At 48.3% G+C, this 24767-nt stretch overlaps 1 protein-coding gene across 1 annotated transcript in view; it reads left to right on the forward strand.

The window, feature by feature from the left end:
• The first annotated feature begins 339 nt into the window (after nt 1-339).
• Nucleotides 340-24767, forward strand: part of LOC144093740 (uncharacterized) — an 80712-nt gene continuing 56284 nt past the window's right edge. Inside the window, exon 1 of the mRNA XM_077627419.1 lies at nt 340-877. Within this exon, the coding sequence (XP_077483545.1) occupies nt 782-877 (96 nt within the window). The 5' untranslated portion in view covers nt 340-781. The remainder of the gene's footprint in view (nt 878-24767) is intronic.

Genomic DNA, 24767 nt, shown 5'->3' on the forward strand with positions numbered 1-24767 from the left:
TCGGGGAGGCCGTGGAGAGAGCGGCCGGCTACGGGGGGGATGATAGTATTCACTGTGTTCACGGGCTTGTTGGTTCTGTTCCCCTCGCAGCACCGCCAGCAGCAGCGTCGGCAGCGCGCGCGTCCCTTGTTTTCCTTTGCGGCCGCGCTAGGAGCAGCAGCCCACAACACAAGGAGAGGGACCAACAGAAGGAGAGGGGGAGAGGCTGAGAGAGTGCGCGATGGACCGCAGGCGAGGCGAAGGAGAAAGAAAAGAGAGAGGGCACCGCCGGAGGAGAGAGGATCCCGGAGAACTCACCGAGCCGGCCGCATCTCGACAGAGTCAAAATGCTCCCCGCACACCTCTGGCGTTGTGCCGTGGCGGCAGTACTAGTCTCGTAACGGGACCCACGCCGTGAGACGGTCTCGCCGAGGTGTCCGTGTGCCGGTCGCGCTCCTACGTACATACCAGCGGGCCCGTGTGTCACTCTCCGGCCTTCGGAGACCACTTTCGGTATTGCCCCCAAGGCGCAGAAAGAGCGGAGAACAGGCTAGGAGGATCAGCGGCACACAGCCTCAGCATCAGCAACCGGGCCTGAATCGAAGAAAGGCAGCTTCCCTGCGATGTGGCTTCGGGTGTCGTGCGCCGAGACCTGCGGACAGCCGGTGCCGCAGTTCGTGGTTGTCCCCGTCCTCGTCTGACGTATTGGTTCTGTCGTCTCCGGTAATTTCCCCGAGCGCGCGCTTTGACGCGCGCGCTCACTGGCCGACTTGGATTGTCGTACGACGTGCCTGCCGATCTGATGACGCCTGAAGGAGAGCGCTGGCGTGATGCGAGCCCGGCTCCCGAGCACAGTGGATACTCGCCCCCGCGCCGACCGAAGGCCAAGGCGACCAAGGTAAGTGCAACCCATGCTTTGCCGAAGCAAAAGACCCCATCCTTACTTGACTAGGATCGCAGTTATTGGAACAGTGCTTATATCACAATGTGTCCTTACAATGCACAGATGCTGCAGCATAAGGAGCCTGCTTTCATGCCAGCAGTATGTACCCTATGAACGATGATATTTTTACCTGTAGTAGGATCAGCTTCGCTGATTTGTGGCAGTTTTCAGGGTCATTTAGCAAGTTCACACATCTAAAAGGTGCCTTTTAATGGCGCTACCTTTGGCCGGCAGAAACATCTGCAGAGTGTGCTGCTGAGTGCAGGTGAGAATCACCTGCGTTGCTCAGATGTGAAAAAATCAATTTTATATCACTAGAAAGATTGCCACCAACATGTATGCTCGCATTTTTTTAGAGTTTCGCAGGGAGTACTACTGTGCACTTGTTCGTCTAGGCACGTGAGAAATCGATACCCATAATTTTCTGTGACCTGGGCATTGAATACTCCGATATCACTTCGAATACTGCATATCCGGCTGTTTAGTTATTAGATGATATAAGACTTGTTGCGATATGAAACTCTCTGAGGTCTCGCTACGATGCTAGCAGGCTAGCTGTAGCCGCGGTCTTAAGCCGCGATAACTACTTATTCTTTTGCCGCTTCAAAAGTTAAATAACGCTTTTGTCACAAGTGCATAATAACGTCTAATCTTGCTGAATACTGCATCTTTGATGAATGAACTCATTTTGCTTATGAGGAAGGTTTCTTTGTTTATATGTGCGCATTTCTCAGGAAAAGCTTTGTCACCTACTGTCACCTTTCATTATCTCTTATTATGAACAATGCACCGCTACAAGTACCTTGCGAGGCCTCAGTTCATTTCCAGAGGCGGACATTAGGGTTTTACTGCAGGATTCGCGTTTTTTTTTTGTTGGAAAAAAATCAGACAGTAATATTAAAAAGCAAGCCTTGACTTGGATGAGGCCCCATCACTGACCATTCAAGCATAAGAGTAATCATTAGATAAATCTCACGTCCTCATTAACAGCTCACTCAAAACTATGCGACCGCATACGCAAAAAGTTAGATATGACGTGCTGAATGAGAACAATAATAAACGCTCCTTCATTAGCTTTTTATCCCTTCTTACCAACGGCGTTAATCCGATTTCTGAGCGCAATGTCCACCAGAACGTACAATTCAAGTTCGTCCGATGCCCTCTGTCAACCAGGTCACTTAGCAGTGGATTACTGCTCAAGTAAAGCGTAAAAATTGTCTACTTGGAAAGAAACAAAACACAGGTCAACAAGAATGATGACGGTTCATACAGAACGTGACAACAAACGAAAAAAAAAGAAGGTGCGCATGGAGTTTGGAAAGAAGTGCACAATCAAGAAAGCCCGACGCACTCAAGAAACAGCTTCACAAAGATACTCGAACAACGTTTCGTGATTTCTGGCCGCACCTTCATATAAAAAATAAATACAAAGAAGAAGGCAAGCATTTGCGCGTTTTCATTATTACGATCGTTGACGTCCAATCACTTCAATTCCCTTCGTCAATCAATCACATAACTTTCACTAATACCATGTTCCTACGACGGCGGCCAGAGTGTTTGGCCTGAGGCCCTGCGCACGGTCATACCTTTCTGTGTATGGAAACCTCCCTGTTCACCCTTTTTGCATCATTGCACAAATTTTTTTATCTTACTAAGCCACTCCTATACGACAACCTCAATTACACATTATATGTCTTCACTACTGTTCACGCGCCATTAGCCTTTTCTACCATCAGCGAAGCTTCCCGCAGCCAGGGCGCGACTGCTCACAAGCCGCTCTTCTTGAGAAGGCGCCGAAATGCTTCACCGGCGCCGCAACACGTATTGAGACAGAGGAGCGCGCTTCGAGCATCGGAACGACCTCGCTGACGGCACCTGAGAAGGTGCGGCTGCGGCGGGACCTTGCTCGCGCTGTCAAGCGGCGATGAAGCGAGGCAAAACAAATAAGCAAGGCACGCCGGGCAGAACGCGTCGCGAGAGGCCGAAACGGAGGAGCAGGCAGAGAGGGTTGATGCGGAGTGGCGGTGTCTCGTCCGGAAGACGGCGGCGACGCTGGGTTCATTTACGTTCTCTCCCCACTTCTCGGCCGAGGAGGCGCGTGTGACGCGACACCGGCAGGTCGCACGCACGACCCGCGGAAACGCCCTGCGGCCAGGCAACGCTCCCCTGCGGGGCTTCTTGGCCGGCTCGTTCCTCGGGCTTCGCCTTTCTGGCGCGCGGAGCGGGTGACACGTCCTCGGCGGCCGCCGTAGCGGCAGACAGCGTGTCGGCCACGGCTGTGTATGCCTTCTTTCCGCCCGCCCTGGCTCCCTCGTAATGACACGTCCCATTGCGACCGTGTACGCGGCTGTGGCGGGCCCGCTAGCTCTGATCGGTGGGTGTGCATCGGTTAGGGTGCGTAACCAAGCTCCCGTTTAGCTGAAGGCAGGACTGCTTCTGGCCAAATAATAGGTTTCGCCCAGAAGACGCCAGTTGCTTGGTCGTAGCTCATGGTCAACGGACTGTTCAGTTAGAGTGTAACGGACTCGGATGAAAGGGAAGGTTATGTGTGCAAGGACGTGTTACTCTGATGGCACGTCGTGTTGCGGCGCACACGGCGGTTTAGTCGTGTCTGATGTCAAGCGGATTCTCCCCTTTGTGATGTAATCGAAAGGCTTTAAAGAAGAAGGGGCGGCTACGTCGAGAAGACCTTCTAGATTTAATGACGAGCCGTATTGCGAATTTAGTAGATGTCTGCCTATAATTATTGTGAAAGCACCAGTCAGCTCAATTGCTGCGCGAAAGCAGTCTTCTTCAGCTCAACGATTAGCTAGAAAGATTGGTATGATCCGTCTGCATTTTTTTTTCTTCTGGACGTTTGAAGTTAGGTATGGTCAACTTTGGTTTCCATAGATCCCTCTTTTCACTTTATCATGTCGAGAAAACAACAACAATGGGACCAAACAAGTCAGCACGGGAGAAGGTGAAGCCCGCAATCACCCACAGGTTTCGTAAAACGTTCGCTTCCTTAGAAGCACGAGAAGTTCGTCGGACTCGTTTACACGCACTTTTCAAGAAAGCTGGAGATGCAGCGTTGTGTGTATGCAACATAGCCCATGAAGTAACGCAACCAAAGCGCGAGCACTGTCGTTGTTTCGCCACTGTTCACAAGTGTTGTTTTGACAAGGGCGTTGCTATGGTCTGGTGCTCGTCACAGTAGCCTATGGCAGCAAAATTTATGCAGTGTCTCTCGAACTTTCAGTATCAGGCTCCGGTTTTATACTTAAGTTAGTAATCCAGCACATACCAGAGTGGGCATGCCACGGACTGTTTTAGTGCTTTCACGAATATTCTTACGATAACCTGGACAACTACTTCGGTGTGTGCTTCTCTTGAGGAAATGTCCATTGAGTTGCTGTCGATCAAAGCACACTAATATCCAATGCTGACTCAGACCAAAGTATTTCCGAATGCGTTTAATTTTATACTGCAGATTAACCCTGGAGTAATAATTCTCCGGCACGCACAACGTTCTGCCTAGTGAAATGAAAAATGGGTGTTCCGTTGGTAATCGCTTGGAGTGCTCTTTGGCCCCTAACAGAAAATACGCTGGGAGGGGAAAAAAACGATTTTTTTTACATTTTTGGCGGTGGCATTTTCTTCATATCTAAGTTAAGAGCTCTAACTTGTCAAACAAACAATCAAAAAAAGTCTTCATGCAAGTGTATGAACCTCCTCCACAAACTAGTCTGCATAGCATTACGTGCCCATACACTTTCATGTACATATGTTCGAAACACGCTCATAGATCTTTATTTAGTCCATTTAAAAGTGGCGAGCACGTACGCAACCGCAACGCGAAGCTGAAAGAAAATACCTTTCAGTTGCTTTTCACATGTACAGCTTCCTTTACCTTTTAACTTTTTGTGAACCAAAAATCCGCTATCTTATTCGTCGGGTAAGAGCTTTAAAGTCCGATCGAGACCCGCCTGGACAGGAATCGCATGGGCTAGATTACATACACGCACGCTATCTGCAAGGCGCGCTCCGTTAGTGCATCGTCACAGTTACAAATCACTTGCCGTCTTCGAGAAAGGCTTCGATACCGAGGCTTATGAATGACCGCTGCAGCAGCGCCATTTTGTTTGTCTTATTTCGGTCCACCCGCGTAAAAAGGCTGTCGGACGAAAGCAGAATGAAAAGGAAGGAGCCATTTGTAACGGTTGGACAGATCAAAAGGTGACCACGGTTTACGCACTTTCGCTGCTGAAATTAAAATGAGTGTTGGTTAGGATTATTCGCTATTCCGCACCGAAATGACCGCGTACGCAAGCAGCGGCAGCCAGCGGCCCATGCCAAGAGGTCACGTGTTTTTGACCGGTTGGTAGATTATGCGTCAAAAGCGAACGACATTTGAATATAGATAAACAACCGAAGAAGGGGAAGCTGGTTTGTGCAGGTTGCCAAAAGCGGATAGGTGGACAAGTTTGTTTGGAATCATATTTTACAGCCCGACAGAAAAGAATCGCTTGTGATGAAAATACACGACTAATGTTGCCTATCAACTGAGGGTTCATTAAAAAAAAAAAACGGGATACACTTTATCTGTCGGCTCGAGACGTATGACCCTTGCGTCTCTTCGCGTTATGCGTTGGACGCCTCTCCTCTGCCCATAGCCTGTATTCCGTGTTTTTTGCCAATAAATACTCGGTTAGTAGATGGTGAAGTTTTTTATTCCAATGTGTTTTGTCCATATCGCAACGTAAGCGATAAAGTGGGAAGGCTGTTAGGATAGGGAACGTGAACTTGAAAATCTTGTCCAGCCAGGATGGCTGCTAAGGATGATTAACAACTATCCTACATGGACAAGATTTTTCAAGTTCACGCTCACCATCCTAACATCTTTCCCATTTCATATCCTCTTTCCCTCACCTGGGTTTCCTCCTCGGATTGAAACCCTATTTAAACATCGCCTATGATGAACGCTTCGACCAAAAGGAGACAACTGCTCTTGTCGAAACGTTGGCTAGCTAGCACCCTGAGGCCTCCCTCTCCCTTGTTAACTTTGTGTTGCTAAAAAATCCATTTACCTGCCCTCTCTGAAACATGATATCAAGGGATTATTAAAGAGTGCCTCCTTTTCCTTGCATCGTTTGCATTGCTTCGTTTGCTCGAAAATTACCGTCTTCCGCAAAGAGAAGCGCCCGCAGTGCGCACACGATACTGCAGCTGTAGTGTACGAGTAGAGTGCCGTCACGTGACCTCCAGTGCCACGTGACGGCCGCACGGTTTATGCCCGCACGCATTTTCAGCGCGCAAGTTCTCGCACTGCCGCTCAGTCACGATCCAGCAGCAGGCAAATGATGGGGAAACCGCGGTACGGATGGAGGAAACGGGCTCCCGCGGCTCCGTAACGGACCACAGCATTTCCCTGCAGGCCACCCGGTGCGCGCGCGCCGCCTCGCTGTCTGCCGACTGTCTGCACAGCGCGTGAAGCTCACACGGATTCACGGGATGCGCCAAACGCACGTGCGCCCGCCGAGTGTAGCGCTCGAGTCGCTGCGAAACATTTTATGCGTGGCTGGGTGCGGGGCCAATTTGGAGGCAGCAGGGGCTGTGGTTCGCAGCTTCTGGTAAAGTCTCTTTTGGTCTGTTTGCTTCTTGGAAAATGATGATCTTCCCGGCAGGCAAATTGAAGCATTGTTTGCCGCGGTGTAATTAAGTGCACTGAGAGCGAAATTGGAATCTCCTGAGTTCAGTGCGACAAATCGTTGCCGATACGTAGTGGTGTTATTAAGTATTGTCAGAAACGCGGCTCTCCAAAAGATAAACGAGTTGCGTAAGCGACTACAAGATGCTCGTCTTCGCTTCGTTTTTCACAATTCCCCCCCCCCCCCCCTCTCTCTCACTTCGCGGTGAGTCTTAGCGCAAAATTGCTGCAAGTTTCCAGAGGAAAACGCCTTCCCGCCTGGTCTCAAGCCTACCAGCAGTCCAATGACTCTGCATTTGATAAAGCTTTGCAATCTCCATCGTCATATGAAAGCGACAAGGAACGCCCCTGACGACGAAATTGCGTACTTAATCCGCCGTGATTGTAGCGATGTCGGCTCCTAATAACAATCAGGAGACAGAGCAAGTCGGACGACGAATCATCTGCGGGGTTAGCTGGGCAGAGCGCTCTTTCTCCCTTTCTTTCAGAGCGGCTCTTTTCTAACAGCACCGTTACCTCCCGCCAAGCGGCAGTAACGAGAAAGCTGTACACGCATCGCATGCATCAAGAAAACAACCGCGACATGAAGTTGTTAAAGGCTGCTCTCTGGTGGCGCGTTAATGATTAGTGTAATTGCCACCATCACTTCTTCCTCAAGCGACGCCTGGCGGTACGATTGGTATCCCCCTTCCGTCCTCCCACCGCTTCTCTCTACTGCCTAGGAATCCCCGCCCGCACTGCCTTCCACCCTCCTCTTCGGGAACCGGCAGTCCTCCCCGCGGCGTAGGCACCGCTCCCCACTAAGACTGCGCTTCGCCAAACGAACGCGGCAGCGTGCACGTGGTATAAGGCCGGAATCACGAACGCATGCACAGTCGGGGCACAGCGGCGGCCAACCAACCCCTTCCGTACGCACGCGCGTCCTCTTAGATTGCAGGCGTTAGACGAGGACGCCGCCACTCTCGGGCAATTACAAAGCTCGCCCGCTGAGCGCGCCGGAGGCCGGCGCCACGAAAGGTGGAGGCAACAGCGGGAGCAGTTTGCGAGCTGAAGCGAGCGGCATCGCCGCTCACAGCAACGCTGCTACAAAGCAGCGCGTGCCGATCCTCTCCGAGGAGGCGTAACTGCAGGATCGAGTTTCGCGTGCGCGGGCGATATATTAGGGACGACAGTGCTGGGCAGGAACCTTGCGCGCGCGATGGCCGCGAAGGAAGCGGCGAACACAGTGTGTGTGTGACCTAGAAACTGCGTGGGTACTGCGATAACAAGGTTGCGGTATAACTTCGGATCGGGGTCTTCAATTTGTACTGGCGGCGCTGCACTGCCCTCTCAATATCCCCCCCCCCCCCCACCCCGCACCTTTGATTGTTTTCTCTAGGTCTATTTTATTTTATTTTCATTCTCTTCGCGCTACAAAGCAGCGACCGTGCGAAAATTCTCGCTATCAGGGGACAGCCCTTGCTTGGAGTTCACGGGGATCTTTCCGCTGCCCGGAAGGCGGGGGTATCTCGGCATCGAAGTATGCGTCGCTGACATTTAGTTTAATCCGTCCGGGGGTAATTTGCCGAAGTGGAGTAGAGTTTAAACAATTAATCAATTTCCACTGGTATTCACATGAACGCAGTTGTACGACGACAAACGAAAGTTAAGTGTGAGCCTTTCTCGAACGTTCGTAGTTTAGAAAAAAGCCTGGTTTAACACTGTCTTTGTAGGACGGTGGTGCCTGGCTCGGAGCCTCGGATCAGGACCGAGTATTCTTATACGGCGAATGTTTCAGGTATTCACGTGGCTTCCCTTCGTAGCCTTATCGCTTCCATCAGGTCGACGTTGGGGATAATAAACCCATTAATTTACATCGGTCAATGGTGTACGCTGCTTGACGACGAATATTATTTTATGGCTTGAGAGTGAGCACTCACAGATGCCGCTGAGGGAGAACGAAAACATAAATGTTCTTTCTCGCTTCTACAATCAAATCAATACCACTGGGCTCTTGCGTATGGGCCCAGAGCATTATTGATGAGTAAAAGCAGGAAATCCCACAGCATCTTATCGAGCGTCCGTGTTCACGCCTTCCAACTACTGGGTCTTGTCTCTGTCGAGGCCGGGCGAAAAAAAAATTCTTTTTTGAGGTCCAGGCCGAAGGACAATTCTCTGAAGGAGTGGATATAGGTAGGCCACGTGGTGAGAGCAAGTACTGGAGCCTGACGCTTCGTAATGTACTGGGTATATCTCGGTGTAAGTCTCCCGTATGCTTCGCGGAAAAGAACTTGTCACCTCTTGCGGGTACCTGCAAAATTTGTGTCCTGTATTCGGAAAAGTGTTTGCGGTTCATTAGAGAGAACCGTCACTCAATTAGCATGTGCTAGCAAGCGTACGCTTCTGGCATAACAGTTAACCCCTGCTTGTGAATGCAAGATAGTGCATAAGCGAATCTATTATTCGTTTCTCAATGGTGCACATTGAAACTTATCGACCTCACTTGGATTTGGTACGGTTGAAGGCTAAATTTTATCTATGTTGCAAAGATGCCTTTAGGAAAAGTCAGTGTGCTTTGTATTCAATAAGACGGCATGATAAAATGTAGCAGTTGTCATGCTCCTACCGGTGAACTTAGGAACGCCAGTGTGCTTTGCAATCACTAAGACGATAAAATGAGCTATAGTTCTTCAACACAGTAGCTATAGACAAGCGGGTTGGTGACTCACTGTCAAGCAACAGCGCGAAGGATGTGGACATGAGGGAGAGATGCGCAGGACGAGCGCTGACTCAAAATAACTTTTTAACGAGAACGGTGGTGTACACATATGACAATTGGGTGGCGAATGAACAGGAAAAAAACAACACGAAAGCCAAACGTTCGTATTACTATTTGAAATCAAGGTACTCTCAGTAACAAATGAAACGCGAACAAGAGAACTGCAGTGCCGACACAAAAACACAAATATAAAAGCTCCTGGAAAGGAAACAGTTCTAAACGACAGCCTTCACGCATTCTATAGGCTTAATTAACCTGCGCTAGTATTCAGCTTTCCCCGGCTTACGTATTCTCATTTAGCTGGTCGTGTTTAAAAATTCTTGTTTTCGCATTGTTTGCATTTTAATTTGTTGCTGACAGTTATAATGGATCCTTTATCACGTAGCAAGACCAATGGTTGGCAGACACATAGCTTCGTTTCCTTTATATGCTATGCCGCACAAATCTCTCGTGTCTGCCGCTCTGTGTGCTTGAACAAGAAAACCCCATATTTTAGAACAACGTGAAACATGATTTTCACTTTCAGCATTGGTTACCTAAATTGATGGACAGGGTTAGATTCAAGGAATTCTGATGTTAGTTCAGACATATGTAAATACACCGCCCCGTCTGGCCTCTGTATACTTGTCCCTAGGAAAGCAGAATTTTACAAGTGACACCCTCAGAGCGGTGAAGAAGTTTTGCTTGTGGATAATCTCGCAGGTCACATGTGGTTGTTCTGGTTTTGCAGCCCTTTTTTCCACAACCACACTTATGCAATTGACTCCCTTCACGCCAAAAAAGAGCTAGTTGCAGGTGGTATTTACACAATACTCATGCCGGTTGATTCACGACAAATTAATAATTTATAAATTCCGAGCAGTCCGGTAGGCTACTACACGTTGACGGTCCCTACGCCTTACCTTGAATTGGACAACAAATACAGTTAAATGCAGGATGCTCAAAATGTGCTTTACATCAAGTCTAATCTTCAGAAACTGGATCATAAGAGCTAGATAACTGAAAATTCGCTAGTTATGAAGCACATGAGAAGTTTCGTCCAACTATCGCAAGTTTTGGCCTTAGCTAAAAATAATTTTAAAAACTCCGCAAATTCCAAATCGGTGCAAGGAAGGAAGCACACGGAGCAAGTGTAGCCGCTTTAAGTGAGCTCTAGCTTGTTGTCAAGAGCTGATTTTTACGTCCTCATTATCACATTCCCTACTTTTTCCCGTCTCTCTAAAATTTGGCAAACTAAGCGATTTCGCATTAAAAGAAAAAGGTTCTCTCAATGTGCATTTCACAATGGTTGCATTAAACGATTTTTCACTTAATTAGAGGTCAGAAAAAAATTATCCGTTACTTTTTAATTACTGTAGCATATTTGTGAGCTAATGTGTTTCGTCGAGGGCACCGTCAATAATAATAATAATAATAATTGGTTTTGGGGGAGAGGAAATGGCGCTGCAACTGTCTCATATATCGTTGGACACCTGAACCACGCCGTAAGGGAAGGGATAAAGGGGGGAGTGAAAGAAGAAATGAAGAAAGAGGTGCCGTAGTGGAGGACTTCGGAATAATTTCGGCCACATGGGGATCTTTAACGTGCACTGACATCGCACAGCACACGGGCGCCTTGTCGTTTTTCCTCCATAAAAACGCAGCCGCCGCGGTCGGGTTCGAACCCATAGGTGGTTTTCAGCAGAACCGACAGCTCTCATATATCGCTGAAGTCTGCTAGTGTTATCAGGCTATACAAGCTATGCAAATCATCTCGCAAGCCTTCGGGAGCAGGATTAAGCCCTGGTCAGTTACATACTGGCAATTACGTTCTCGCCAGACGACCCTCTCGCTACGTGCTTACGATGGTCCGTAAAAAGAAATAAGGAAAGGTGAGTATATACGAGTTGCCTGGAAAGACACCTAACCGGCGCAGTGGCGCAAGTAGTAAAAAAACCGCCGACCGAAATGTGTTTCGATGGAGGTCAGATACTGTTACACGCATATAACAACAGTATGTATAGCCCAGCCGGCATACTTTCATGACGCAACCTCGTTGTACCCGTTTCGGGGTCCACAGCGAAACCTGGCTGCTGCGCGCACCAGCCTTAAGCGCGGCCATTATCGCCGCGCTAACGGCTTGTACCCCGGCCACCCAACGAGAGTGTTTCCGCCGGAGGCTATCGTCCGTGCGCTTGACCTGTTTGCGCTTGCGAAGAAACCGGTAAACAGTAATAAAAAAAAATAAAGTAAGGGCGCGGACATGCGCGCGTTTTTAGACCACGAAAAAAAAAGCTTCACGAAAAGTAATAGAAAACAACAAGAAAAGTAGACAAGGTAAGGGAGGACACGGTTCAACGACCTATATATAACGTGCTGTCCAGCTATGCCCTCACGGAACGACATGGCCGGCAAAAAACGTAAAGAGTGGGGCGTCTAAATAAACAGCTCACGCCCCGTTGCCACAGGACCGGGTGTGGAAGGCATTCGTCGCGAGCAGGAGGATCGGTGTTTCGACCACCTCAACCCATTGACCTCGATTTAAAACCTGGCCTCCCCATAAATCAAGGCCTAATTATTATTATTTTTTTCAATACTCTTCTACGGATTCCTTTTGGGTCCTGCTAAATGTGGGCCGCGCAAATGTAACATAGAGTGTCCACTTGTAAGCTCGTAAACCCCTCGCAAACGACTTGCAGTGATAAAAATAAACAAAAATTAAAAAGTAAGCACAGAGAATAGACGCAATAGGCACGAAAGAAGAGCCATAATTGTTGTGCTGTTCTTAAAGTCGTTTGGGTCCATGCTGATTTACGACAAGCAGCATTTCCTCTAGGAAAACACGCCGACAGCTTCTCGGAGCCTCGACGTAGAGTGCAGAGAGTGTTGAGAAGAAGGTCTTTTTACGGAGCTCATTTCAGTACGCACCGAAAAGATTTTGACTCCGGAAGGCGAGTTGGAATAGCCTCAAAGTGGCGCTCGCATAACCTGCAGGCTAGCGCTTGTATGTTTGTACGCATATATACGACTGGATAGCAAGAAGAAAGAGCGGAACAAAGTCGTTCTTTACGGTCTTTGCATTTTTATACATTCTTGGCGGGGGCTTTGTAAGGCATTATTACGTTTAAGCCGCCTCGTAGCATTTACCCTGATATTAAATAGGCGGCAATTTATGGGGTCAAAAACGCATGCGCTGCTTCTGCTAATAATGGGGTAGCGAGTACACTCATTTTGCGGATGCACAACGACACTAAGCCGGTACATGAAAAAAAAAATGGAAAAAGATTGGGGGGGGGGGGGGGGCACTGAAGCAACTGTTATTTCGTCTAAAGATATAGCGGAGTTTGCTGGCTGTTAGTCGAAAAGGTGCCGACCTACGATAATAATATATAAAAAGATGGTCCTCATCACGAGAGAACACAAATGAAATTGGAGCAAAAATGCTTCGCTTATTTCATGTTTTACCTCGCGGTGCTCTAACCACACGTGACTACGCGTAGAATATAAAGACATTAGCTGCCAGCGTGGAATCAACTAGGCTTCTGTAACTGTAATTTGTTACGACTGCTCCTTATAATTACGTCATTTCACGGTATCACAGGCCAGCAGCAGGCACACGTTTGTCTCCTGGAAGGGGTTAGGAAATTGTAAGGTCCGAGATCCCAGCTCATGCAGCAAGCACTCCGGTACGCCAAAGGAGGGCCAACCCTAGTAAAAATGGTTTTTAGACAGTCTATGGACTTCTTATAGACTCTATTGCATTTCTATAGATATTTATTTTTGTCTATTCAGAGTCTCTATATAAAAAAGCCTACTAAAAGTGTATGGCCTTAAATCTATAGATTGTCTACAGACTGTTTTTCCTATAGACTTTTCTCTAGGCTTTGTCTATAGAGAGTCTATAGACTTTACAGACAGAAGCCTACGGACAGTCTATAGAGTTTCTAAAGCAATTTCTGTAAGGGAAGACTCGTTCCTAAACTCGTTCCGTCTCGCGATATCCTCGCCAGACGAGGCCTGTGCGCGGCGACAGGCGAGCCCCTACTAGCGGTCTGTTGCGCGGTGGCGCCGGGCAGAAATTGCAGAGGGAAACGTGGAAGTGCGCGCGCACCTTCATTCCTTTTTTCTTCGTCGTTGCGGCCGTACATCACCCGTTGCCGTCAAGGATGCGTACGAACCGTTCAAGTTCGGGGTAACACACGGGCGTCATCGCCGAAAAGCCAGTGAAGGCGCTTCCGCTTCACCCTTGGGCCTCGCCGAGAAGTGCGGAAGGTCGGGGGAGGAACAGGTGGTGCGCCAACTGCGCCCGGAGCGGCAGCCGCTCACCTTGTGTGCGGGCCAGCGCTCCTCGGTGTGACGTCTTCGTCGTCTGCGCGAGCCGTTCGTGATGAAGTCTTGAAGTGTGGGCTTGACGAGGAGCTCAGCACAGTGGAAGACGGCGGGAAGAGGGTGAGGTGAAAGAGGCAGACGAAAGGTCTACATTGCGGGTTTTCAATTACTTTGGGACCAGTGCCTTGAGCTCTCTGAATCTTCATGAGGTATGTGGCATACGAACGCTCCTTTTCGATGCTAATGTCATGAGCTTTGTCTCAACCTGCAGTAATAACGGATGACCAGAAACACTTGAAGCCCGGTGGAGCTTAACTCATGCAAGCGGCTAATCGCTTTCTATCTATACATACAACCTGTCTCACGCATATCAGCTCACCCGCTGTTTCAATCCACATCTTAAGCTGTCAGGTACATCTCTCTGAAGATGAATTCATGTCTTGCATCTTCACGGCCCAGAAGCACACGCAAGCGTGTTCGCGTAAACAGAGGAAACAACGCTGACGTTTTTAGATATGCGACACAAACTGTAAACAGCATTTGTTCGCATGGAATAGCGCGCTACCAAAAGGTAGCAGTCAGATATGGAAGAGAACAAACTGACCTCCGCTGACTGACTCACTATACGAGTGACCTCGCGTAGGTGCAGACCGGGTCGTCGCGACGCGCGTATTCAATGCGGACATTCGCATTCAGCCGCTCCAGTTATCCGCATCCTGCTTTCCCAGCAGTTTCGAGCGGGGCGATATATGCGACTCGATTATGCATTCCTTTCGCGCATGGAAAGGCACCACGCTGAAAAAGATGGAAAGAAGGAGGAAAAAGAAACGAAGTGCCGCGGGCATGCCACGCGCGGCGACTCGTGAGTGGTGGTGACAGGATGGCGCGCCGCTATTTGGCACCGATCGCCAGCTAAAGCATGGCACTGAAAAAGTGGCCCTCAAGCTGATTCATGACAGCGTTCTATGATAAACAAGGGAAGAAACCCGAGTCACACTGTCATGAAAAAAGCGAGCGCCATATTGAACGAATTTCTGTGCTTCAAATGTCAGCATTTGAGGCTGTTTGTCACCGTGGCTGCCATGTGAATGGAACTGAACACATAATGTTTATGCGGCTGTTAAAGGGCAGAATGGAGGCATAGGCAGACGTGCTTTCCTTATAAAAATGGTCTATAGACAGTCTATAGACTTCTTATAGACTCTATTGCCGCCCTATAGATATTTCTTTAAAGAAAAAAGGAATGCGGTCACTGACCATGTCATGAAATTCAAAGACGTTTCGGAACCTCGTACGGGTTTCTTGATCACTTGATCGTACGGGTTCCTTGATGAGTGATCAAGGAACCCGTACGAGGTTCCGAAACGTCTTTGAATTTCATGACATGGTCAGTGACCGCATTCCTTTTTCTTTAATACAATGCCTGACCAGACCAACTTTCGTCGAACCATTGATTATGTTAGATATTTCTTTTTGTCTATACACAAAAGTCTACTAAAAGTGTATGGTTATGAATCTATAGATTGTCTATGGACTCTCTACAGGATTTGTAATGATTATAGACTGTTATTTAGAATTCGTCTATAGAGTCTATCGACTCTATAGACAAAAGTCTACGGTCTGCCTATAGACATTCTAAAGAAGATTTTGTAAGGGAATTCGCCCTTGCCAAACGAGAAGGTATCGCCACGGTATCTTTATTTAACACGGCTTCCCGAAGCACCTAGATAAAATTCCAGCAGGCGAGCGCTCGAGCTTTTGTTGATGTCATTTTGCATCAGTGACGACGCAGACAGCAGCGTTATTTACCCGGGAAGAAGAAGCGGTCTTTAATTTCATTGGAAAGTGTTAAGATATCACGCACTAAACATCGGCTGTATCCGTTAACCGCGTATTTTTATTCGGTACCGGGCCACGGAATTAGGGCTATGAAATTTTCAAACTGCCGTTTCCTCTGTGCAGACTGACAGAAAGAGAGTGCTGGTGCCAATTCATAATTGGGAAAAAGACAGCGCAAACTCGACGAAACACAGTCAGAAAACGACTCCGCAGCGTGTGTGGTCTTTTCTCTCTTTGTGTTTCGTCCAGTTTGCGCTGTTGTTTTTTTTCCACTATAATAGAAAGAGATAACTTCCTGTTCGAGTACAAGGGTGCAGAAGATTGGCTACGCCAAAAGGCGATAGCCATTCAATGGGCTTGACTGGAACGTTCCGGTCGAATGAACGATGATAACTGCGGCACTGGTTGCGCTGTCTCCACGCGTATGAAAACAACGAGGCCTGAACATCGCTCAAACGGGCTGTTCTTTTCTGTGCCCTCCTTGCTCCTCGGATTAAGCGCTGTGCCTTCCTGTATTGAGCTGCTTTGATTGATTTCAGATTTTGTTAGCCCCTAACATTGATTAGGTAGCTGCAGTCAATTAAAATCTTATTTTACTCTCCGTCCTTCTGCCGTTTTGTTCCTAGGCAACCTATATAAAAATATATATATACACTCCCATAGACTCTATTGCCTTCATATATATATTTCCTGTTTGAGCACCCGCCTCGCATGCGGTAGGTGCGGGGTTCGATCCCCAGTGCCGCCGGGTACCCGCCGGTGATATAATGGGTACAAGCTTTCTCCTAGCCTGGTGCTCGGCTTATTTGGGGTGAAATCCTTGGTAAATGAGTCGTTGACCCCACCTTGAGTGATTGAAAAAATACCTTGTGCCAATGCGCTCTTTGGCCATAGATGCCCTTGCACCATAAAAAATCATCATCATCATCATCATGATATATTTCCTTTTCTCTATTCATAGTCTATAGACCGAAGTCTACGGAAAGCGCATGTTCATAAATCTATAGATTGTCTATAGACTGTCTGCAATATTTGTATTGTCTATAGACTAGTCCGCAGAAAATCTAAAAACGTACGGACGAAAGTCCATGGACAGTCTATACACTGTCTGAAGAAATTTTTGTAATGGCTAGCCTCTGCATGCGTGTAATGCTTGCTATTGCCGCTCAGAAGATATGCATCCATGAACGCACCAAGGACACGTATAAGTGTGCGAAATCACTGAACGAAAACGAAGAGGCAATCATCAACACGAGTGGCAGTATTCAGAATTCTTTTCTCATAACTGCTGTATAACAAGCCTAAACGTAAGTAATACACTCAGGAGGAAGCTAGTCGAATATGCGGCATATACTGCACCGTTAGCAAGATTCGTGATGCGCGTATTCGTGTCTGTGAATATAGGCAGTGGGCCTGAAAGAGGATACTATATATGGTGAAGGCGAATTGTGCTTGACCTCGTCTCTGGTGACCTTATGTAAACGACGCCGCGGGTGGGCGGCCGGGTACAGAACGAGAGCAAGACTTCCTTGTTCGCCTGCGGCACTGCTATCTCTTAAAGGCGGCTGCGATCCGTGACTCACTGCTCAAGTGACCGAGAAATCTGTGCGACCGGCACTTTTTGCAAAGGCCTTTTCATTCTTACGGCTCCGTTCGTCCGGCACCATCCTTGTAGCAGCGGCGTTCGCGCTTCTTCATCCGGTTCAATCACGTGAAGAAAAAAAAATATTAGCTTCCTGAATGCAAGATGCACGACCCTCGCTAGTTGTTGTTGATGCATATATAAGCGAATCAGGCCATCAAGCGCCGAACAGAATTGGTTTGATGTTTTTGTTATTTAAGGAAAAAACTCTTTCGGTGTTTTCTTTAAAAAAAAAAAGAGTGCTGTCTATTTAGAACGCTCCGCAGAATATAAAAACTCGAGAGCGCCTGAACTCTATTATCAGCCCCGCTCATCGCATCTCCAAGCACAAAAACCACGGGAAGGCAGTCTACCCTCCACCTGCCTGCACTTCTGCGCATCTGTCATCATTTTTCGTTCATACAGAAAGGGACTGGAATGACCTGCCAAACGCCATCGTGGATCAGATCGACTCATCGTCATTCAGATCGTCTATGGAAGAAATGTACTGCTGAATATTCCACCCCCCCCCCCTCATGTAATACCCCTTCAATGGGGCCTTTGAGGTACTAATAAATAAATAAATAAATAAATAAATAAATAAATAAATAAATAAATAAATAAATAAATAAATAAATAAATAAATAAATAAATAAATAAATAAATAAATAAAAGTGTGCGCCGTGACAACTGCGACCGTATTTCTTTTCCCGGGTGAAAAGATGGCGCTCAGATGTCAGAATATTTTTTTGTTTTTTTCCTCTCCTATTTAGAAGCAGCCTCTTTACGCGAAGTGTGATCGAGGCCACGCTATTATCCGCGCCACATATTGCAACGTGAGCGCAGTTGGTCAGAAGCTCCTGAACGTTTTGTACGATGATAGTGGTCATACAAAACTACGAAACAGTGATTACCTCAAGAATGTAAACCGGCGCGAACCGGGACGGGACAAACAACCGGACAGGGCAAAGCGCTGACAACGCTGGCTACAAGGCGGCAAAGAGCTTGCCCAGCGCCTTGCACACTCCTCTTCCTTTATGCACTGTTTCATATACTTGGGCAAGTATGCATGAATCGGCACATGTAACCTCCCCCGTGATCAGCGCAGCTTCGTTACAACCAAATTAATGAGAAGGCGGAAATTTGATACGAGTGATAAGTCTATAAAAGTGACAATGGCGGAAATGCAGTTCTCGTGTGTCACAGCAAGATCGAAACTTCGCGGTGATTTGTACTGCACGCAACAAAGGCCAGGAACAGCTGAAGACAATTACGGAATGAGGCAAATTAACAAGACTACTATCTCAGTATTCAGTGATCAGGGATGTTTGAGTTGTTCATATTCAGCATGACGGTTTTTAAGGTGATATCACGCCAGTCGCACCAGCCCGTGGTTTACAATATACTTTGTACAGCGTGGCCTAAGAATAGTTCCACTATACAGTGGTGAAGATCAGATCGGTTTCCCGCCTCTTATAATGAAGGCTTCTGCTCTGCCCACTAGCTTTCCCATAGTGTGTAATCTGGCACCGCGCTATACAACGATGTCCTGGAGTTTTCCATCATCGAATTAAAGAGGTGACGAAAACAGCATCACAACGGGCTCGCTAGGCTCGAGTGACGGTGTTACGAGTTTTGCTCTGGGAAGAGAACAATTGCATCGGTAATGCCATGCACTTCGATGGTTATTAGAATGAATTTCAGAAAGAGTGGTAAGGAACGGTTTACTTGGTTTATGGGGGTTTAACGTCCTAAAGCGACTCAGGCTATGAGGACGCCGTAGTGAAGGTCTCCGGAAATTCGACCACCTGGGGTTCCTTAACGTGCACTGGCATCGCACAGTACAGGGGCCTCTAGAATTTCGCCTCTATCGAAATTCGACCGCCGCGGCCGGGATCGAACCTGCTTCTTTCGGGTCAGCAGCCGAGGACCATATCCACTGAGCCACCGCGATGGGGTAGTAAGCAATGTTATTTAAGTTATCATTGTGTCCACGGGCACATCTGTGATGCAGCTCAGTAAAGTGCATGAAATTCTGTAATACACTAAAACTCTGCATAGCATAATACCTTGAAGGCTAAATTAGGATAACTGGAAAGAGTTCTGGCACTACTTTACGCGGCAACAACGATGACTGTCCGCATTTGTTTCAACGCCAAGAGCCAAACCTAAGCGCTGTGAAATCTCTTGGTGAACTGATACAACCCACCTCCGCCGTCGTTCGATCACAAACGACGCTCATATCTTGCCTGTATCTTGTCATTGTCCTAATCGTTATTGTATTCGCTTTTCTCACCTTCATTTCATCTCATGATAAATGTATAGCGTTTCCAAATACAGTCCCGGCATCGCCTTCTGAGCGCTGTTCGGCTGTGCCGTCCTCTACAACAATATGTGTGCGCGCGGATAATGGTTTTGACACTCGTCTTCACTCACACTTGTCGTCCACTACGGTAGCGATCCATCCTCATCCTCTTACAGCTCATCAGCAGCTCGGACGGCGCGGCTGTGACGAACACGTATTGCACCTGTGTATGTCACGCGTCTTCTACTAGTCGCTGGTATCGTGTTTGCAGGCTACGCTGCTTTGTACATATTTTGCCTTCATTGAGTTGCCTTTGAACCGTGCTGCGCGCACCATCCCTATACTGTCAGCACCTCGGAGTGTGTACTACGTGAACGCATGGAAGAGTCGAATAATTAGTCCTAAACTCCGGTTTAGAAACAAAGAGTCTGCAGGTTCTGCTAACGTGCGTCAGACGCGGATATCTTTCTCGCAGTATGCGCAGCAAGCGGAAAAGTTGTCAAGATAGTACAGGAATAGACGTATACATTGTGCATCTCCTGCTTTGCCGCGCTCTGAGTGTTTCTTAGGTGGAAGCCACACGACACCAAAAAAGGGTTTACCAGTATTTTAAGAAAAAAGAAAGAAAAGGCTATAAACCATCGATTACCTTGAGGAACGGCCATACAGGCAAAAGAAAAACTATCAGAGAGATGTAACTAACAGTTGTAATTTCGCGCTTGTGCTGTCTCTCCTCTAAAAGCCCCGTTCTACAGAAAATCAGCTTTCGGCGTCAGCTTTGTGAACGAAAAATCACGGCCATGGCTCTGGCAAGTGGTCCCCACGGAGCAACCTAGGAGTCAGGCAGGCCACCTAGATCACGTGACCTTGCGGCGCCATCACAACCTGCCCTCTGGATAGCGAGAAAACTGCCCGCCGTGGCAGGTGGCAGTTAAATGAATGATTGTTCGCTTGGGAAGAGCAACCTGATTCACACAAAGCCCACCGCTGTAGCACCTGCCATGGCAGGGCAGTGGCGCATCGGTTAACCGCTGCACCACTGCGCCAGGAGGGGTATACTGTGCACTCCCAGGAATCTATGAATTTAAAATAGAGATCGCCCTTCTGCATATATGAGAATTAACCCATTACGCTCTCGCGTCATTCCCTTAAGGGGAAGCTTGAGTGTCCCCTCCTATTTTTCTTTGCCTTGTGTTGTAGCCAGCAGCGCAGCTTTATTTATATTTATGACTGTCTTCCTTCTTTACTACACAATGTTAAAACAAAGTATAAGGTTAAAATATGGCATTCGTTGAAATAAATATATTCGGAGGCGGTCGATTGGACTGATGCGGAAGGAACGCGGTAGCATTCCTCTTGCACGCGCCATTCTAATCCACCTTTAATTCTGTTCCTGTTCTGAGCCATTTGTCTTTCACTCCTTAATCTACTACGATGCAGATTCTATCCCGACTCCGACTACGAAGCTATAAGCAAAACATGTCACTTGGTTAGATCGCGGTAACTCTTCATGGCACTGCCAGCGCACAGACGCAGCGGTTATGCGATGCGGCACTGTACTGGCAGGTGGCTGCGTCAAACACAGCCACCGGCGGGGTATGCGATACTAATACCGAGCATTATCGAGAAGCAGCAGCTCCCGCAAGCTTAGTTTTTGCACTCATAGTTTCTCGGCAGGCTGTATATTTAGCACGTAGGCCTGCGGTTGCCTCCGGCATTTTTTTCTTAGTCACTTTAGTTTCGGCTGAGTCATTCTTCGTCCGGCCTCTCCTACCTCTCCTGTACAGGTGCAGAGGGGAAGGAGACAGGGGAACGGTTGACAGGTGGTAGGTGGAGACAGGGAAATCTTCATAAACAACGCCTAGCAGCTGGAGGCTTCACACAGACGCCGCCGCCGCCCTAACAGTTTTCCTATCGCATAAAAAAATAAAACACGGTCCTTAGTGGGACTCCACCTTTGCGTTCCACGATGGCACAAAATGGGACGCGTGGTTCCCGCCATCTCGGCTTTACTGTATATTTCTATGCAGAGGTGTGTCCGATCAGCCTGGCAGAGGTTCACCAGAGACTCCCGAAAGTCTCCCTTTCCCAGAGTGTCTGCCATTGATGCCGAAGGAAGTCACCCAAGCTCTTCACTTGGACAGTGGCAGACCTGTGGGAAGTCTGTGAATGCACAGGGTGAGCCCAGCGGCTCGGTCTCAGCCGTTTCTTTGGAAGCGACGCCAGTGTTAACACTGTAGCAGAGGCCGGCATGTATAAGCACAGGGCATATACGCATACTGGCCAACACAAGCAGACGTAACCAGGTTAGTCTGCCAAGTTGACCAGGCCACTGGACCGGGTCCCAACCCTCACCTTTGTATATAAGGCCACCAACCTGGGCCTAATTACGCAATCCCATCGGCCGCGTGCTTGGATCCGGATGGTGTCATACCGCGTCCGGTTGTGACGTCGTCACAAACTGGCAGTCGTTTTCTGAGCACCCACCAAGTTCGTACACTACGCAGCCTCCCATGCAATGGCGCGCAGCCGAACGCGCTTAGCCACTAGTATGGTGGCTACTATAAGGTTTAACTGGGTTAAATATTAGCATGTTAATGCGGTTGTAGTAAATGATTTTGAACTCTGACTCGCTCCGGCTGTATTTACCTTCTGCAAGGCGCATTGAGCAACTGACCTCTTCGTGAGTTCTGCTCCCCATGAAAAACTCTTGAGGCCCACGCAACCCGGTGACTCCGCCCGCTCCCTGGCCCACCTGGAGAAATTGATCACGCGCCATGGCTTGCATGATCACGTGACTTCCCCCTTCTCTTCCCTGGGCCTGGTGCAGGACTACACGGGAAACGCTGCATTAAATTTTCCTTTCTCAATATACCTGGCAAGACATACAGCACCAATCCCGATGGCAACAGCATTTAATTAATTAATTAATTAATTAATTAATTAATTAATTAATTAATCTCGTCTGGTTTTTTGATTTGATGCCTTAATGACGGTCAATTTGCGTAGTTAGGCCGAATGCGAATTTGGTGCGCAAGAAATGTGTGGTCATTGTTTTGCATTGTTTATTTTTCTGTTGCATTGTTTATCATGGTTATGCCTTGTTATTCATGAAGTTAATATGTGATTAAAGGTGTACATTAAGTGTATTCTGCGCGCTTGTGGCATAGATGAAGCATAGTAGATACTGGCACAGTGTTCGCTACAGTCGCTTTGTGCATGCATACGAGTAACGGCTCCAGTTTTTCAGAAAATACTTTCATCGTGACAAGGTCACGTGACCTTGTGACATCATCCATAACCTGCCCAGCGAGGCAGGTGGCAAACACCTGCTAACTGCGTAATAACTACATTCTTGGGTGTAACGAAATGCAAATTGTACATGGGCACACACATATATACACACCTGGGCAGGTTGCTACCGGGCAGGTTCGGATGCTTCAGAACGCATGACGGGTTGTTCGCTGAGTGCTGGCTTAAGTGCTACCGCATCATGAGTCGTTTCGCTGTACCTCATTCGAAAGGCTCCTCTCACTCGAGGGAACCTGCTAGATGTACTGGTGGAAAGAAAATAGCACGGCTGTATTTCGTATGTTGCAGGTGCGCTTATTATCACGTAGGTAATCATATCAGCACTATTCCAACGCCGGACTCAGAAGGATCCAAATAAGCCCGCGCGTGACGCTGAAGACGTAGAGCGCATAGCGTGCTTTGTGTAGCAGACAAAAGTCTCTCATTCACTCGTGCACCAACACTTCAGCACACTACAAAGGTCACGGTCAAGGGTCGCAAGACAGCTTGGAGCCGCACGTCGTGACATTACAGGGGCGGTCCGCCGATTACGCCAGCAAATGGTGCGGCGAAGTGTGCGAGGACCATTGTGGAAACCTTTCTGGGCTTTCCCAGAACTCGCTGTGCGGGGCGGCATTGAAAGAAATGAGGCGGGCCTGTCAGCTGGCTGCTATTCGGCGCTTTGCCTCCTTTTTCCTCCGTAGGCAAGGCTAACAAACGCGCGCCCACTACCGGGATTGCAACACCCGACGAAAGGTGGTCCACAACTTCTCAAAGGAGTTGTCCGCAAAGCCGTCACTGCTAACGTGCGAAAAGAGGGGATAAAGCAAAAGCACAGAAAGGATGTAATGTATGAGACACCTTCGAGAAAAGGATGGAAGAATATGCTGTTGTTGCCTTATAGACCAGTGAACATTACGAAACTGTGAGAAGCCATTGTCTCTCAGAGGACAAAGGGACCGCCACACGGCTTATGACGTCGGCTTGAATAGAAGGATGCTAAGTTCAGCTTCACGTCTTTGGGTTCGATGGTATGGAGAGAATTCCGTACGTTGAATCGTAACGTGTTTTTTCGCCGCCGCAATACTTGTGTATTTTACTACTTCATTCTTATTTCAATCCCTACGTGCATAACAGTATGGACGAGAAGAAAAGAATGCATAAGCCCAAGCTTTTCTTTTTTTTTATTTTGTGGAAGAAAGGATACTCTGGCGACAGCGGAACGCGCCGTCGAAAAAGAAGATATTGCGAAACCACCTCTTTATGGGCACGTCCTTCCCGGGAAAATAAAACGAACACGCGGACACCGATGAAAACGCATAGATAGCGAGAAGACTACATGGACAGAGAAGCTGCCTCCTATTTCCTCGCATTTCGCAGAGCGCAAAGGGAGTAATTTCTTTGCCTACAGATAACGAACAATTTCTTTGAGGGGTAGGAGACCCCATGGGAACCCGCAGACGACTTCATCTTACTTATCCTCAACGAACTACAACAAAAAAATGCGCAGTACACATCGAAGAAAGAACATACGCACACCGCACTCTTCGGCAAAGACTTAGCGCAAGCATGTCGCGAAGGGGTTGGGGGGGGGGGGGGGGGGGGGCTCTTCATCACCATAATAACGACATTCGCTTGCGCTTTCACAAGCCCGGGATGCCCGCTGGCGAAACGACGCACCGCATGAGTACTGCGGGGTCCGGTTGCCTGTTCCTCTTGGCGGCCGATCCGTGATGCGACACGCGGTCACTGAACTTGAGAAGGCGACGGCGCACGTTGCGCACGCGTGTGTCGTCCCCGGTGCGGTGGCGTTCGGGGACACCACTCTCTTCTTCCCACCAGGGCGACTCTCCTCCGCGCGCGAGTGCGTGTCCGACATGCTGGCCGCGCACGGGGCTGAGAAAGCAACTGGAGCACCCATGGAGAGCGGCGCTGCCGAAGCACCCCTTCTTCTCCGCCACGGAGGGGAGACAACGACGACGATGGTCTTTGTCCATGAGGAACGGGTTGAATGCGAGCCAGTGTGTTACCCGC

This window comes from Amblyomma americanum, chromosome 6 (genome assembly GCF_052857255.1).
Source record: "Amblyomma americanum isolate KBUSLIRL-KWMA chromosome 6, ASM5285725v1, whole genome shotgun sequence".
In the NCBI taxonomy this organism is placed as follows: Eukaryota; Metazoa; Arthropoda; class Arachnida; order Ixodida; family Ixodidae; genus Amblyomma; species Amblyomma americanum.